General features: G+C 38.1%; 1 protein-coding gene across 38 annotated transcripts in view; it reads left to right on the top strand.

Moving 5' to 3' along the window:
* Positions 1-15,743, top strand: part of TNS3 (tensin 3) — a 176,420-nt gene that overhangs the window by 135,828 nt on the left and 24,849 nt on the right. For 24 of the 38 annotated variants that reach the window (XM_015854825.3, XM_032442540.2, XM_015854824.3 and 21 more), the window contains 3 exons: positions 1,714-1,886; positions 2,214-2,331; positions 2,433-2,516. In XM_015854825.3, the coding sequence (XP_015710311.2) occupies positions 1,714-1,886; positions 2,214-2,331; positions 2,433-2,516 (375 nt within the window). Of the gene's footprint in view, positions 1-1,713; positions 1,887-2,213; positions 2,332-2,432; positions 2,517-5,447; positions 5,919-15,743 lie in introns of those variants that run through there. The other 14 variants (XM_085540051.1, XM_085540028.1, XM_015854826.3 and 11 more) reach the window with 5 other exon arrangements.

Raw genomic sequence — 15,743 nt, 5'->3', positions numbered from 1 at the left:
TTTGGGAAGACCTCACTGTGACCTTCTAGTATTTGAAAGGAGTTTACAAGCAGGAGGGTGCCAACTTTTCACATAGATAGGTAGTGATAGGATAAAGGGGAATAGATTTAAACTGAAACAGGTGGGATTTGGTTAGATGTTAGGAAGAAATTATTTACTCAGAATGTGGTGAGTTATTGTAACAGGCTGACCAGAGAAGTTGTGGATGCCCCATCCCTGAAGGCATTTAAGGCCCTTGATGGGTTCCTGGGTAGTGTCATCTATTGATTGGCAGCCCAGCCCACAGCAGAGGGCTTGGAACTATTAAGATCTTTGAGATCCCTTCCCAAGCCATTCTATGGTGTGATTCTGTGTTTCCTATCTGCAAGCATTTGTTGTTACCCAAGAGAGTCTGTACTGGGACTCCTGAAAGATGGAGGATTGTATCCACACAGTAGTCTTGACTGCTAGATAAGTTCTGGATTCTTTTATTCGTTATGGGTAAGAATTTCTTCCATCTGTGCAGTAAGATCAGTTAAGGTAGTTTGATACTTTCTGGAAGGCCTTACAACTTACCTGACTGTACAAGGTTATGCTTAGTCATTCTTAAGCAATATAGGATAAGGAACTCTTTTAAACCTGTGTCAGAGATTCTAAACTGTGGCATCTATCTATGTCACTACAGCTGATATTTTTTGGCAAACATCCGCAAATTAGTCTTTCGTGTTTTAATTTTACAGCTGAAATCTGTGACTATTTTGTGTATGCTGTGCTAATAATGCATGTTATTTGATAACCAAGTGAATGGATTTTGTACAGAGACATGTTGCATCTGAAAACTAAATTTTTGTGGGATTTTCAGATAGTTTTTTATGAGCATAGAATTCTCAGGCTAGTGTAACTAACACTGATGGAGTTCATCTTGCTTCAGCTTAGTTGGGACTAGAAATGAAAGGGAACACTTACCGTTGATTTGTTCTTAAGGAAAAAAAAAAAAGCAGGGTGTAGTTGTGGACATTTTCTCAAAGTGTCTGTTTGTAGATGTGGATGAGTAAGTAAAAAATGTTGCTAATGATAAAGCTGTAGCTGATGACGTTTGTTAATTGTGAATTGTCTTTCAACATGAATACTGCTTTATGCCCCCTGAATAACTTGGATTGTTCTGTTGGCTCAGCTTACTTTCTTTTGTACTCCATTCTTTAGACTCCAAAAAGCTACAGCTCCTATGTACACCTAATATCTAATTTCTGTAATTGTGGTTATTTTATGACATAGAAAACATGTAAAATGAACTGGGCTTATAAGAACCAGGGTCTTTGTTAGCTAAAAAACTGTTTGTTCTGGGAAAATGCAGTCTGGGAAAACAATATTTTTACTACTGAAGCCTGTTGTGTTTTAGGAGTTGGAAATAAGGGTTTCCTGTCTGACTGCCCAGAGCAGCTTCCACTGACAGGCTCTGCCATTGTCCTTAGGAGTAACAAAACATGCAGCTCCACTCCACTGGAACTGCGTGTGTTGCAGATACATTCCAACTTCTGAGAGCAAAGCTAAATGTCAGAAGCTTTTTGTATTGTTTTTCCACACCTTTGTGGCTTTCTAAAGCAGTTGTGAAACAATTATTTCATGAGTGTTCTTGAACAGAATTGCTGAAGGCATAATAAGAATCATTTATGTTAACAATTACAACTGAAAAAGCATTATTAATTGGCTTATGTATTTGTTTTTCAACAACAGGTTCAAAAGATAATGATGCAGTGGTGGGAAGGAACAGAAAGTTAAGTGTTGGACAGTATGACAATGATTTCCCTGGGCAGTCACTGTACAGCGGGTGTGGATGGATGAAGCCTCTTGTCACTGACCAGGCTGTAAATCCAGGATCACTAATCCCTCTGGGGGAAACCGAAGAGGTAAACAGTGAAGAATTTTGCAAGAAATGGCCAACAGGGAGTCCTATGTTCATGTTCAGTGTCTAAAATCAGTGTGAAGCAATTTGCCAGTTGCAATGTGGCAATAAGAAGAGTTATCACAGAAATGCAATTCAGTGTTTAAGTTTGCTATTTCTTGTCTTCTGTTATTTGTTTGTGTGGTTTTAACGTTTCAAGAGTTCTTTGCTGGAACAGTGGATGAGATTACATGAAACCTTCTGTAATCTGATGAAAAATGTCCCATTTTTTTTTTAGGACTATGTTAAAATTTTAACACTTCTTTGAATCTTCTTTTCCTGCCCTTTATAGATGTCTGTGGCATGTTATCAAGATGAAATATATGGAGGAATCTTCTCCCTAGCCAGAAATGGAAATGAAGATGTCCCATCCACACCGGCTTTTTCACTGTCACCAGAGACACCATATGGTAAGGAAATGTTTTCTTCCACTTCTTTCTTTATTTTAATAGTACAACTAATATTTTACCTATTACTGAAGAGAAATTGTATTTTTTTCCTTCTGTCTTAGTGAAAACACCTCCACTGTACCATCAGCGGATTTCCTCCAACCAAAAGGTCAGCAGCCTGTCTGGGCTGTACAAAACCAGTCCTGGTATGAGTCTCATACTACATAATAATTTGAAATAGAACTGTGTGTGAAGGCAACTAATGTGGGAGTGATCAATCCTTTACAGTAGGAAAATTTGTTCTCCAACAGGCTTACTCAATCATTTTTATCTCAATAAGAGACAGAGAGTCTTCAGCTTTCATTATTCAAATAAAGGGAGAGTCTACTAGAGCATACCCCAGTGGGGTCTATCAAAGTACTGAGGGACACAGCCCCTCTTTTATCCCTGTACCCCAATTTAGTGAGCCTTTCTCCCTTTTCGTATTTGCAGAGGTACTCAGGGTTCACATTTGTCTTGATTTGTCTATTAGCTTATTCCCTCTTCATTTCATTTAAATAAATACACTGTAATCTAGATTCAGAGTTTGATGTTTTGCACAACTTGAACTGTTTGTATCCTGTAAAGCCTATCGCTCTTTGTTCTGCCCAGAAAACAGGATTTACATGCAGGTGCTAAGCTAGCATCTCCTGCTACATACCTTCAATATCAGTTTATTTAACTGGATCCTTGTGACTGAAACTCTTCTTCTTAGCTTTTTCTTTATCTTGTTTTGCACAGGCCCCTTATCCATCCCTTTGTTCTTCCCAAATTTTATTTTGCAAGGACACCTTCTCCTTATTTTTCCTTCAATTTTGTAAAGTTTTATTTATCGTTGAGTTTTCAGTAGTTTCCTCTCAGTTCTCTTATTCCTATGGCTGTCTTAGTGATCCAGTCCTCTAACTCATTGAGTTTCTCTGTTACACTGGGAATGTTCACACAGCAATGTTCTTTATCTAATTTAAGGCAAGCACATAATCTTTCTTCTTTAACCAGCAAGACATCCAAGGCTAATCTAGCTTGCAGAAACCTTTCACTGTTATCCTGGGCCTGTTTGTTAATTGTCAGAAGGCCTTGCTTGCTGGCATTTGCAAGGCTTTCAGTTTGCCAAGTGAGATTGGACACTGGCATTCTATTCTCAGAAGCCTTAATTCCTGGTGCAAATAAAGCTTGAAATCGCTATCCTACCCATAATTTAATGGGTGGTTCATGCCATTTTTTAGGATCCTCTGATCATTTCATTTTCTCTGTCGTGGACAGAGAGCTTTTCTTCCAAAGTGGGCACAGAGTTAAAGCTCCAGTATTAAACTGGTGGCTTAGTGAATTTATATACCATATATCCAAGAGATGGGAGAGTGAAGAATTTACACTGCATTGACCCTCCAAGATTTCCTCCCGTATAATCAGGCTTTCTACAGATGCAACCAGCAGCCATTGCCTGCCATATACCTGTCAGGTTTCTGACCCATTCTTGTCCAAAACTGGTACAGTTATATTTTATCTTACAATTCCATTTGTCAGCTGCTGTCCTTTTCTTTATATAAGTTTCCTCTTAATAAGGGTTAATGCTATTCAAGTCTTGAGGTTCTCCTTTCCATTCAAAACACCATGGGACTTCCTTGTACAATCCCATTTATCACTTAACAATCCAGTCCATGATGTGTAGGATGGATTTTGTCCAGCCCCTATGCTAATGTCTGTTAATACACTAAAGCTTTTTGGAGTTAAAATTCCCCATTGGATGGGATCTTTACTAGACTTCGGAATTGGTAGTGATGCTAGTGAAACTTTCTAATTTCCCAAATCCTTGCATTAATTTTAAGACCAAATTATTTTCTAACTCCATGACTCCTGAAATGTGAAGTAAATACTATTAGAATTTTGACTCTTGTATTACTACTGGGAGAGGGGGGGGGGGAGGAGGGAAGGCAAAATTATACTTAGAAGACAAACTAGTAGACATTGTGGAAACAATTTCTTGTCAAATGACTGCTATAGGCCTTGAACAGCAGGGGGAAAGACAAACTCCCACCACCTTCAGATTTCTTCTGCATTATGCCATAGAGTATGGAACAGCATATTGGCCAGGAAAAGCAAGACTGTTCACCCACTAAATCGGAAATGGAAAGTTTTAGAACGATTGTGTATGGATTCCTTTTGATACTAATATATTGGTTCTTATACTAATGAACGAATCCCCATTGCTAAGCAAACCAACCTATATCAGTACGATTTAAAAAAATAATACATGTGTTTATATACATATTCAGGAACTCAAATGACATCTGGTCTTTATGCATATCAAACAGCATAATTATTTGGTCTTTTGTAAGTTATTTTTGCTGTAAACTGTGTATTGTGTGTCTAGAATGCATCTAATTTTTAATGCGTTGAACTTTGAAGGATGACATCTTCATTGAAGCCTGTCAGAACACTGTATAAAATAGTACTGTTAGCCCTAGTATTTTCTTTCCTGATGAAAGCAGTGTGTTAGGAAGAGTCAGTTCATTGCTGTTAAGTATCTCTCTCCCTTTTGTCACCTGTGTCCTAGTGGTTCTTTCTCCCCATTAATTTCTTAAAGACATCCTGCCTGCATCAGCTAGAGCTAACAGAATTCCTTTTCAGAGCTATGTTCTCTTTCAGAAATGAGTGAATTTACTCTTTTTTAGTATGCATTCAGGAATGCAGTTAATTCTTGAAGTGCTGCTGTTACAGTGGGTTGTTTGCCATAGTTGTTCAGTTGTCTGTTTCCTTTCTTTACATAGCTTGCAAGTAATACAGCACTTGTGCTTATTCTGAAATATCTTCTGAAAGATACTTTGTTTCTTGAGACAAATTTGAACAGTCTACAAATTGGCTTGCTTTATAATGCGCAGATACAGCTCTTAGGGTAGCGCAGCAGCCATTGTATATGTCATGGAAGAATCCTACACATCAGTGAGGGAACAAAAGCACGTTTTAAAGCTTATAAAGGCTCTCTTGTCTCAGGCAGGATACAGCTAATTGAAGTTCCTTTGTATACAGTAGCAACAAACAAAACCGTAGCAAGCTGCTTGACAGAGTACTGAACTCTGGCTAACCATCTCTTCCATTTTCAGAGTCTTTCTGCCTTCCACCCCTCAGACTGAATATGAGAAGCTGCCTCTTTCTTAGACTTGGCTGAAGCTTAGACAGAGCTTTGCAGACAATCAGCATTTGTAAAAGGCACCACCTTGCAGCAGAAGTCATAAATCTGTAGAACAAAGGAAGATGATCTATAATCTTTACCCATCTACTCACAAACAGCAGATGTGACATCACGTTTTTCCATATTACCTGAACCAGCCTAAATATATTTGCACTATTGAAGCAATACAGATGATAGAATGACAGCACTGTTGCTTGTATGAGAATTCTCATTGGTGTGCAATTGGCACTGTCACAGATGAAACCAGGACAAGAAGAGGGCACAGTGCATTGCTAACTCCATCTCTCGCTCCTGCCACACACATTCAGTCACAGTGAAACCCTTGTGCATTACATTATATGCGCTTGTGCCTCTTGATGAATAAAACTCAGTGATAACCAGTATTTTAGCCTGTCTAATGTCTTAGAAGAAAACAGGACTCAAAAAGTGAAAACTCACAGGTGAAGGAAAAGTGTTCAGTGAAAAATGGACAGGTGAGTACTCTTCTGTTGAGACGAATAATGTGGTGTTGTGCTTAATTTGTATAGAAATCATGTCAGTTTTCAACAATTGCTATCTGAAGAGACTTTATATTCAGCAAGCACTGCCAAATTTCTTTCTTTCAAAGAGTGGTCAGGCACTGGAATGACCTGCCCAGGGAAGTGGTAGAATCACCATCCCTGGCAGTGTTCAAGAGGCATCTGGATGAGGTACTATCAGATACGGTTTAGTAGCATAGTGGGTAGTAATGATGATAGGAGGATAGTTGGACTAGATGATCTGGTAGGTCCTTTCCAACCATGTGATTCTAACTTGGCATTTCCATAACAAATGTAACATCACTGAAGGAGCAGTGTCTTCAATAACATTAAAAGGCTCAACTGAATCCCTTGATTTGCATGAAGCAATAAAAATTACATCAAAGCAGCCCTCTTTGTCAAACATACCTGCACAGCTATTTATGGTGCCCTGGTGAGGGCCAGTAATAAAAAGAGGTACTCAGACATTTAATAGAAGATGATGCAATTGCTGCTGGCAACTCACATTTCGTATAACATCACTGTATCATATACCGTGAAGATGAATGCACAAAAGCTTTAAAAATGGATGGTATCGTGCAAATAATCACAAAGCTGTGAATTCCATTTAGTCCAAGGGGCTGAATCATTGCCAGTTCCAGGAGTTCTTTAGAAGAAAGGATGTTGATTATGCAGGCATCATTAACTTTTCCTAGGTAAAGTGGCTAACTTGGGGTAAAGTGTGGAGATGATTTTAGGATTTGCAAAATAAAATCAAATCCCATATGGAATCCAAAGGAAATTTGTGATAGGACTTGGAGATGAAAAATGGCTCAGAGATTTAGCACTTTTGGTGGATTTGAATGTTAATTTAAGCTATTTAAATGTGTGTCTCTTCAAGGAGAAAAATCAACTCATCTGTGCCATGTTTCAGACAATTACAGCATTCAACATCCAACTTAAATTATGGCAATCTCTAGTTATGGCAAATTATTTTATGCACATTAATACATCATCTAAACACAGTACTCTACCATGAAAAATATTCAGTTCTGCTTTCCATTTTGTTTCAGGAATTTGAAGATTAGTTTAGTGATTCCCGAAAGTAAGCAGAGTAAACTTTCTCTCCCTCGAGAAAAGCAGAAACTCTGAATGTGGCATAAATAAATCTGAGTAAATGGTAATAAAAGAGGTTGTTCTAGGAACCTTTATATGCAGAGTGCAGTGAATAGTAGTAGCTCTAGTTTCCTAAGATGGGATGCTCAAAGTGATGGATTTATTCTACACTTGGTTGCAACAAAAGAATATCCAAAAGTAACAAAAATATTTTTCATTCTTCAAAATGCTGGGGATGTATAATCTCAAACTATCTTTAAAACATCCGTTGTGGCTTTTCTTTTTTTCATTGTTGTTATTTTGCTATTTTTATATCCGCTTAAAAGAGCGTATGATTAATAAATTTCATTCTATGTTTTTGAAGGGTGTCTGCTAGTTAAACATTTCTGTAAACTGACTTTTACCCCCAGATGGGAGATGATTCACTTACAGAGTTAATAAAGCCACCTACCATTAGGGTATGCATAAACTGTGCTTTTTAATGAAACTTGAGATCTGCATAACTAAGAGGGACCTTATCCTGCACTCACTTCCCCTTGAACTGATAGCAAGTTTGAGTTCAAAATACTCTGTGAAACTGCAGAGTCTAACTTCAGTGATTAGTTCCTGCTGTACTAAGACATATTTACTTTTCTTACTGTTTATTTCTATGCCCGAAGTGCAGCCTTGTGATTAACACACTCTGCCTATCATAAATATTTTGTCAATTAATTTCTTAGAAGAATGTTTGGAAAAGAAGGCAAAGTTTAGAAAAACATGAAATAGAACAGGAAATGTTGAATATTTTCAAAATATCTCCTTTACTACCCAATATTTGTTTAAGAAATTTCATTCTAGTCTAAAATTTTCTCTTTCAAGAAGCACAGCATATGACCAATGTTATTTGGATCGTTTCTAAGCTTAGCAGATAAGAGCACAAAGGCTGGTACATTCCTGTGTGTCAAAGAGCGGTTTCCAAAAGTCATCTGGTAGAGCCTGGAGTATTCTGGAAATTCCAGGTTGAGTTGTGCTGGAGAAGAAAAGCAGTTCAGAAAAGGTCGATGGATAGGCGAAAAGAACAGCAGTGCATCAGTCTCCTAGTGGTGTGAATATTACAGTTCTGATACCTTAAGAGTCTGCCTGCCTCTGAAGGTTGTAAATTCAGTGGGCAACAAAATTGCAACCAGTGAAATAAATAACTCTGACTTGAATGCATTGATAATTTTGTTGCAATGAACGTTGAGGTCTTTCACAGACATGCTCTTGAGAACACTGGCATTTACAAATATGATTGTATTCTGTATTTTACACCTGTTGGATCTAAAGCCTTTTTCTAAGTAACATCTAGAAGAATGGGAGCTTTTCCCATGCAAATCTAATAGCAAGCACGAGCACTTGTGTCATATGGAAGGTTCTCTTTCCTGTTGGAGTATGAAAACTGTCACTTTTGAGCCAGATTTCTCTCTCTGGCTTAATTCTCACTTGCTGTTTAGTACAGTGTATAGGAACAGTAGAGCAGGCTTCTTAAAGGAAGGAAAAATGAATTCAAATTTGTGGCCTGATTTAGAGATCTTCTAAATGAGGAGAATAGAGAACAAAGGTCTAAGTAAGTTTTTTTGGTTTGTAACGCATTAGCATTATCTGGCATTTCTTTCTTTATTTTATATTTACTGTCCAGGAAAACTGACCATTCTTGGGTTCTACACCTATGAGCTGAAAAGATTACAGCATTTCCAAAGGTGCTGGACAAATGTGTTTGTTTTCTGTTTTCACTTGTATCTATAAGAGCTCATCACTTCTAACTTTCAGATGGTAAGAAAGACAGTAAATCTGAAGTTGTAAATGTCAAAGAAATGTTTATGTAATTATATTACTGCACGGGAAAAAAATGCACGTATGTAAGCGTCCTTCAGTACTGTAGTTCCTTCTGAGTCCCAAAACAGATATACCTCATGCTTTAAAACTGAAATACAGCCTGTTACACTGTTGAGTTCAATGGCTGCTGCTGTAGTAGTTGTTTTTTTTATTTTTGTGTTTTCTTTTTTCTTTGTTCTCTAATGACAGGTGACTGACTCACTACTGGACAAAATAAAGGTTTTTAAGCACTCAATTTTAGAGAATTTGGTTTCTGTTTTTCCCTTTCAGTGGGGAAAAAATCATGCTCTACATACAGTGTTGTCACTAACTGTGACTGTGTATGTGTGTGTTATTGAAAGTATATTTGTATAATATCTTACACATATGTAAGGGAGGGATAAAAAAGGAAAAGCCTTAAAAATAGGTTTTGCTGGTTCTGATGATGTAGGAGGTAAACTATAGGCCAAAACTGATCATAAGTTTAACAGAAATATAAGATTGGATGAGCAGACAGCTAGCTGATGTGGATTGTTATTGCATGCATGTACCTTTTTTGCTAGTTAGCAGCACACATAGAAGCAAACTTTTTTTGAGATGTATTAGTTGTCTTAGTTGCACAACTTAAATTAAGAAACTCCATATATATGGAGTAACCCATATAGTCTGAGGGACAGCTGTAAAAGTACTACAGCTGTGAGCACACCTTTTCAGAACAATTGAAAACTTCAGATGATCTTGGGTCTAGGTGCCTGTGAAGTTGTGGCCTGCTGCATTCACCAGTTCAGTGTGCTTTATAATTTCAGAATTACAGAGCTGCTGGTGTTATATAAGGATGTAAATGCATATTCAGTCTTGCTTAGATGTTTACAGTCCATGTTGCTTAGTTTTTAAGATGTTGTTCTACTTTTATGCTTGCTGTGCTTTTTCCTTCTTTCTTTCTTCTTTTAGAAGAGAGGAAATATAAACTATTCTGTATTTTTCTCCGCCTCAGTTAAAGCATACTGTTTCATAAAGTCATTCATATTCAGATATTCATCACAAAATCTGATGTGCATATGACTTGGGGTTGATGCACACATTTCTTTCGGTTGTGGGAATACCAGCATTTGCTGCTTATGTCACAGAAGGCCACCCTCCTCTGGGGTTTACTGTTGAAGAAAGGTATCTTGCTGGAAAGCAAGGTCTGCTGGAGCCTGACGGGACCCACCTGTCTCAGTGAGGGCTAGTAACCTAGCAAGATTGAGAGAGCTTTAAACTAGGATCTGTGTAGGAATGAGATATCATTAAGAACACTGAGATCAAACGAAGGGAAGGTACAGCATTGCCAGAGTGTGGCAAGGCTGATGAGAACACATATGCCTCTCCAGGGAGCACTAAGGTTTTAGAGGCACATCTGAAATGCTTATATACCAGTGCATACAGTATGAGGCACAACTGAGATGAACTGGGAGCCTTGGTCCTTTCGTAGAATTATTGGTGTTAGTGAGACTTGGTGAAATGAGTCATGCTGGGGAGATCTGAACTAAAATGGGAGATGTAGTATGGATATAAGGAAATAGATTATTATTACAGTATGGTTAGTGAAGCACTGGAGCAGCTTGCCTAGAGAGGCAGTGAATGCCTCATTCCTGGAGATATTCCAGGGTACTATTTGGATGTTAGGAAATACTACATTTCTGAAAGAGTGGTCAGGTGCTGAGATGGGCTGCCCAGAGAGGTGGAGGAGTCACTGACCCTGGAGGTGTTCAAGGAATGTTTAGATATTGTGCTGAGAGACATGTGAGAACTATTGGTGATAGATGGACAATTGGACTGGATGATCTTGTAGGCCTTTTCCAACCCTGATGATTCTGTGATTCTGTGGTACTTAAGTTCAGGCTGTACCAGGATCTGAGCAATCTGATCTAGCTGTAAATATCCCTGTTTGCTGCAGGGGAATTAGACTAGATGGCTTTTAAGCCTAACAGGACTTACATCCTTTAAGTCCAATTTAAACTGTTACATGAAATTGTCTACCTATGAGATAGTAGCTCACGCTACTCTGGGTCACCTGGCTCAGCAGTAGAGCTCAAGGGATTCTAATAAGTGGGGCTACATTTGGCTATCAGGTGGTCACTAGAGGTTTTCACCAGAGCACTCACTTCTAGTGTCAATCCTGTTCAACACTTTTATCAATGATCTAGACACAGGATTGGAACGTGTCCTCAGCAAGCCTACTGGTGACATTAAACTGAGAAGTACTGTTAATTTGCTGGAGAGACAAGAAGCCTTGCAGAAGGGGAATCTAGATAAATTGGATCATTGAGCAATCATTAACGGCATGTTCAACAAAGTAAAATGCCAAGTTCTTTATCTGGGATGAGGCAATGTCAGATGTGTTTGGAGAGCATCTCAATAGAAAGGGACCTGGTGGTGCTGGTGACAGAAGGCTCAATGTGAGCCAGCAGTGTGCACTGGAAGCCAAGGGGATAAACTGCATCTTGGCGTGTGTTAAACACAGCATAGCCAGCCAAAGGATACTATTCTCCTGTTCTATTTTAGCATTGGTGCTGCCTCACCTTGAATTTTGTATACAATATTCAAAAAAGAAGTTAAGTCCTTTGAAAGCATCCAGAAGAAGGCAGTAAAGGTGGTAACAGTGATTATAAGCATGTCCTATAAGAAGAAGCTGAAGACACTTGGGTTGTCTGGAGAAAAGGAGGTGACCTTTTTGTTCTCTGTCCCTCTCTGAGGAGGGAAAATGATCGCTTCATCCTGGTAACCAGGGACTTGTGGAATGGCACAAAGCTGTAAAGGTTCAGAAGCACTTAATTATTGTGGGGTTGGTCAAACACTGGAACAGGCTTTCAGGCAAGCTGATTGTTTCCCCTGTCAGTGTTAAAGAGGCATTTGGATTTTGGTCTTAATAGTATGCTTTAAATTTGTGTTAGCCCTGAGGTGGTCAGGAAGTTGGACTTGATGATCCTTTCTAAGTGAACTAGTCTGTAATTAAATACTTATGAGTTAAAGTGATACTTGTTTATGGTCTCTTCTGAAAAGATAAATATACTTTCCTGCCATTTACGGATATCTCATCTGACTACAGAAAAGAAATAGCTTGTGTTATTTAAAGTTTTTCTTCTTTCTTCCATCAGCTCTTCCTCAGCCCTTACTGCCTCAAATACACTCACAATTCTATTTTTTTTTTGGCATATATTAAATATATGTTTGTATATGTTGCATCTATATTGCATATATATATGTATATTTGTATATATATTGCAAATTTTTTTTTTGCTTTTGTTGTTGCATGTGGTAGAGTTGTTCAAAGCTTAGGAAATGAATGTTTTTTTCACTAACTGAGCCTTCACATGTTGTCTCTGACAAATCTCACTGTCGATTATATAGCCAAACAATAAAAAGCTTCTAAAACTTGCAAATCAGAAAGGAAGCTGGACATTCAAATGTTGCTTCTGAATATAGTACTCTTCATGCATTGGTGAGAATGTTTTCTATTGAAAGCAGTTTTTGATAGTAGTCACTGTTTATAGGAGTTTGAAGAGTGTATTCATCTGCATTTCTCTCTTCCAGGAACCATGAAAAACAAAGTGTAATCATGTAGTAAGTTGGCACTTGTGGATTGCTGCATTAATACACTTTTCAGCCTCTGCAGAGATGTGGCAGAGATTGTCCTTCATTTTTTCCCTGATTATTTTGGTGTCTGTCACAATCTGTCCTCCCTGTTTGTGTGTCCTGACTGTTACCATTATGAAATTGATTAATAGAAATAGCTGGTAGGAGTAAATAATCTTAGAACGAATAGCTTAAGTGTACTTTTTGGTCTGTGACAGAAAGCATAATTATATTTAATTTGCTAATATCCATCTCTGTAATCAAGCCAATTTGTGTAGTTCAAAGTTATGAAAATGGTGTAGTGTGCATGTTGCAAGTACTTTGCTTCTCAAAATTTGAAAGCAACTGAGTAGTTACAGGAAAGCTTTAAATTATCCAGTATGTTTTTGTCCATATCAAGTCATTTCCTGTACTCATCCTTTCAGAAGGTCTGGTGCTCTGCAACAATCTGAACAGGAAGTGTGCTGTCCATCATGGCACTGCAGTGTTTCCACTCATTTTCCTGACCTGCAAATAAAACCTACTCTGAACAATGTTGGGGGCGATATTGAATGCAGTATGTAGGCTTACATGTGTTATTTTGTCAAAGAAGGATTGGGAAGTGAGTCAGACTTTATTCAGAACTTGGATACTAAATTTATCAGCGTTGAGCTAATTTGGCATTATACAGCAGCTGAAATATAGTCCACATTGAAATTCGTTTAGATTCAGTTTCAAGTTGTGTTTTTCTCTGAAAGAAAAAACAAATTAAGTGGTACAGATAATAGGGTTTCTGCTTAATAATAAATGAACAAACAAACCCCATATGCTGTGTGTGCTGACAGTCAGTGAAGAAAAGAGCTGTGAGCATTGTATGCTGTCTAACAGAAATGAATTGGAAAGTGTTTCAGGAGCAGTGCTGTGTGCTAAAGAAAACTGTGAGCAGGAGCCTGGGGGAGGGGAAAGAGAAGTTTAAAAAAAAGTCTAATTCAAATGAGTTGGTGTTTCCAGAACACAAAAAGACTGAATGGGCAGTCTGGCTGGAACAGTGAGCAGCAGCGCTAGCCCAAACTGTCCGTATATTATTTTCTGTCTGGATGGAGCGAACTCTGTCTTCAAATGACTGACTTCGTTTAGAGAGAGTCTCTTTTTGTTTCAGTGCAGACACTGGAATCCTCTTTGTCATGAAGTTTTAACACATTGGGTAGAGCGATTGGTATTTTAATGTGAAGAACGGCTTTTCACAAGCCTCCCTGTGGTGGAGTAGCTCGCCTGGCTGCTGTGCTCTTCTGAGCTGCAGAAAGAATGCAGTGCAATCAGCTTAACAAGAGGAAGCTCTTTTTTTTTCTGTTCTGAATAAAGTTCTTGCACAGCCCGTGCTTCACGAGAGAATTTCTATCATCATGGCCTCCATAGGTATGTTCTTGGTTTCCTGCTCTCCTTTCTTGTTTGCTTTCCTTGATTAGAAAACTCACTTTCCAGGGCTTCTGTGTTTTCCTGACCAGATTCTCATCACTGTGCAGTACAGTGTGAAATGCAGCCTGCTCTGTGAATGTAAAGCTGGGGGAAGGCAGGGGTTAAAGCAAACCACTTTAGCAATTCAGTCAGAGAGGTCTATCTGCAGTGCAATATGCTGCATGAGCTTCCTCAGCACTGGTGTAAATGCAGAACGAGGAGGTACTTCCATGTTGTATATTTCATATTGTTAACAAACTGTGAAGAAAAAGGGGGAAAAAATAGGCCTTATGTATTAAGTAGCAATACTTGGAGCTCAAAAAGAAATTGTAAAGTGTTAACAGACAGAGTTTTGTCATTATGAGCTTTATTTCTGTGATTGTTAATGGAGTGACAGGGCATAAGGCAGGACTTGTAAGCCTCATGAAGCTGGTTTTCTGTTAGCAAAGAACTTAATATCTTTCCTTTCTGAGAAATGGTGTTTGCCTGGGATATATGTAGTTGCTGACTGTGTATAAAAACTTTGTCTAGACTGATTTCATCTTGTGAGAAGTTCCAAATAATATAGAGTTCCTATAGTGAATTAATTTCTTTTCCTTCCAAAAGAAGGAAAAATGAGGAGACTATATAAGCATAAGTATTTCCCGAATGAGGAATTACACATGCTCTTCCTCCTTTTTGTGCATGTGATAAACAGGGTGTTAGATACTTTAAAGGCCTGATTCTAACAACCTTAATGAAAAGAGGTTTTCCATTCAGCCATTAGCTGATGCTTATATAAGAAAAATCACCGAATGCTTAAGATGGAACAAAAAACATGTAAAAGCTTTACTTCTCAATCTTGTTACACAATACGGAGCAACACTGAAGAGTAACTGAACAGAATTTGTTCTGATCAGTTTTAATTCCAGGCTATTAAAAGCATTCTTAAAAAACAAAACAACAACAACAAAACAACCCACAAGTTTGTTGTTCTAAGACAAAAAATGGTTTAGGTATCCAACTTAAAAGCTAAAAAGCAGCCCCTTGTTTTTGATATTGAGGCTGTAGGTAGCTCTGCTTAGCCATTTAGCAAGTGACTCCAGAAAGGTGAACAAATTGAAGATGTTCACATTTAGGCAGTAGTTTAGGAGAGAAAGGACAAAGTGAGACATTCAGTATAAGGTCTGAAAGTCAGCTTTGTTGCTTCCATTCCTATCAGTAACTAAGTATTTCTTAGACAACACAAACAGCATACTTGGACATCTGGTGTCCATTGATTAGATTGAAACTATAAATGAGAATTTCTCTAACCCTGTTTTCCACCTAGGAAGAGTAAACGGAATCATACCATGACGTTTAGAATTTTACTGATAGGTGTCGATGCTTGCTTTCAGGAGTCACCTGCTTTGTTTAGTTCATATTTATTCTGATTTGGTAGCCTCCTTCTCTGTCTTTTTCAGCAGAGCTGTCAGTAGATGCAAGTTATGTTTTTCAGTTCAGGTAAGGCAACCCAAGCCTGCATTTCCCACATCTCAAGCAGTTTTAATAACTAATGAACTTCAGAGCACAGAGCAAACGTTTTTCTTTGTGTTTTCTTGAAGGGTGCTTAGTCTTCTAGGACATTCTGCTTGAAAAACAGCACTCTTCAGTTTTAAGGTACCAGTTAGCGTGCTTCTTATTCCTTGGGATTATGTTTTGTTTTGTTTTTTTTCTAAAACTGTTACAGTTTG

This window comes from Coturnix japonica, chromosome 2, assembly GCF_054131305.1.
Source record: "Coturnix japonica strain WE chromosome 2, WE-NBRP24, whole genome shotgun sequence".
In the NCBI taxonomy this organism is placed as follows: domain Eukaryota; kingdom Metazoa; phylum Chordata; class Aves; order Galliformes; family Phasianidae; genus Coturnix; species Coturnix japonica.
This window is presented reverse-complemented; position numbering and strand designations above follow the sequence as displayed.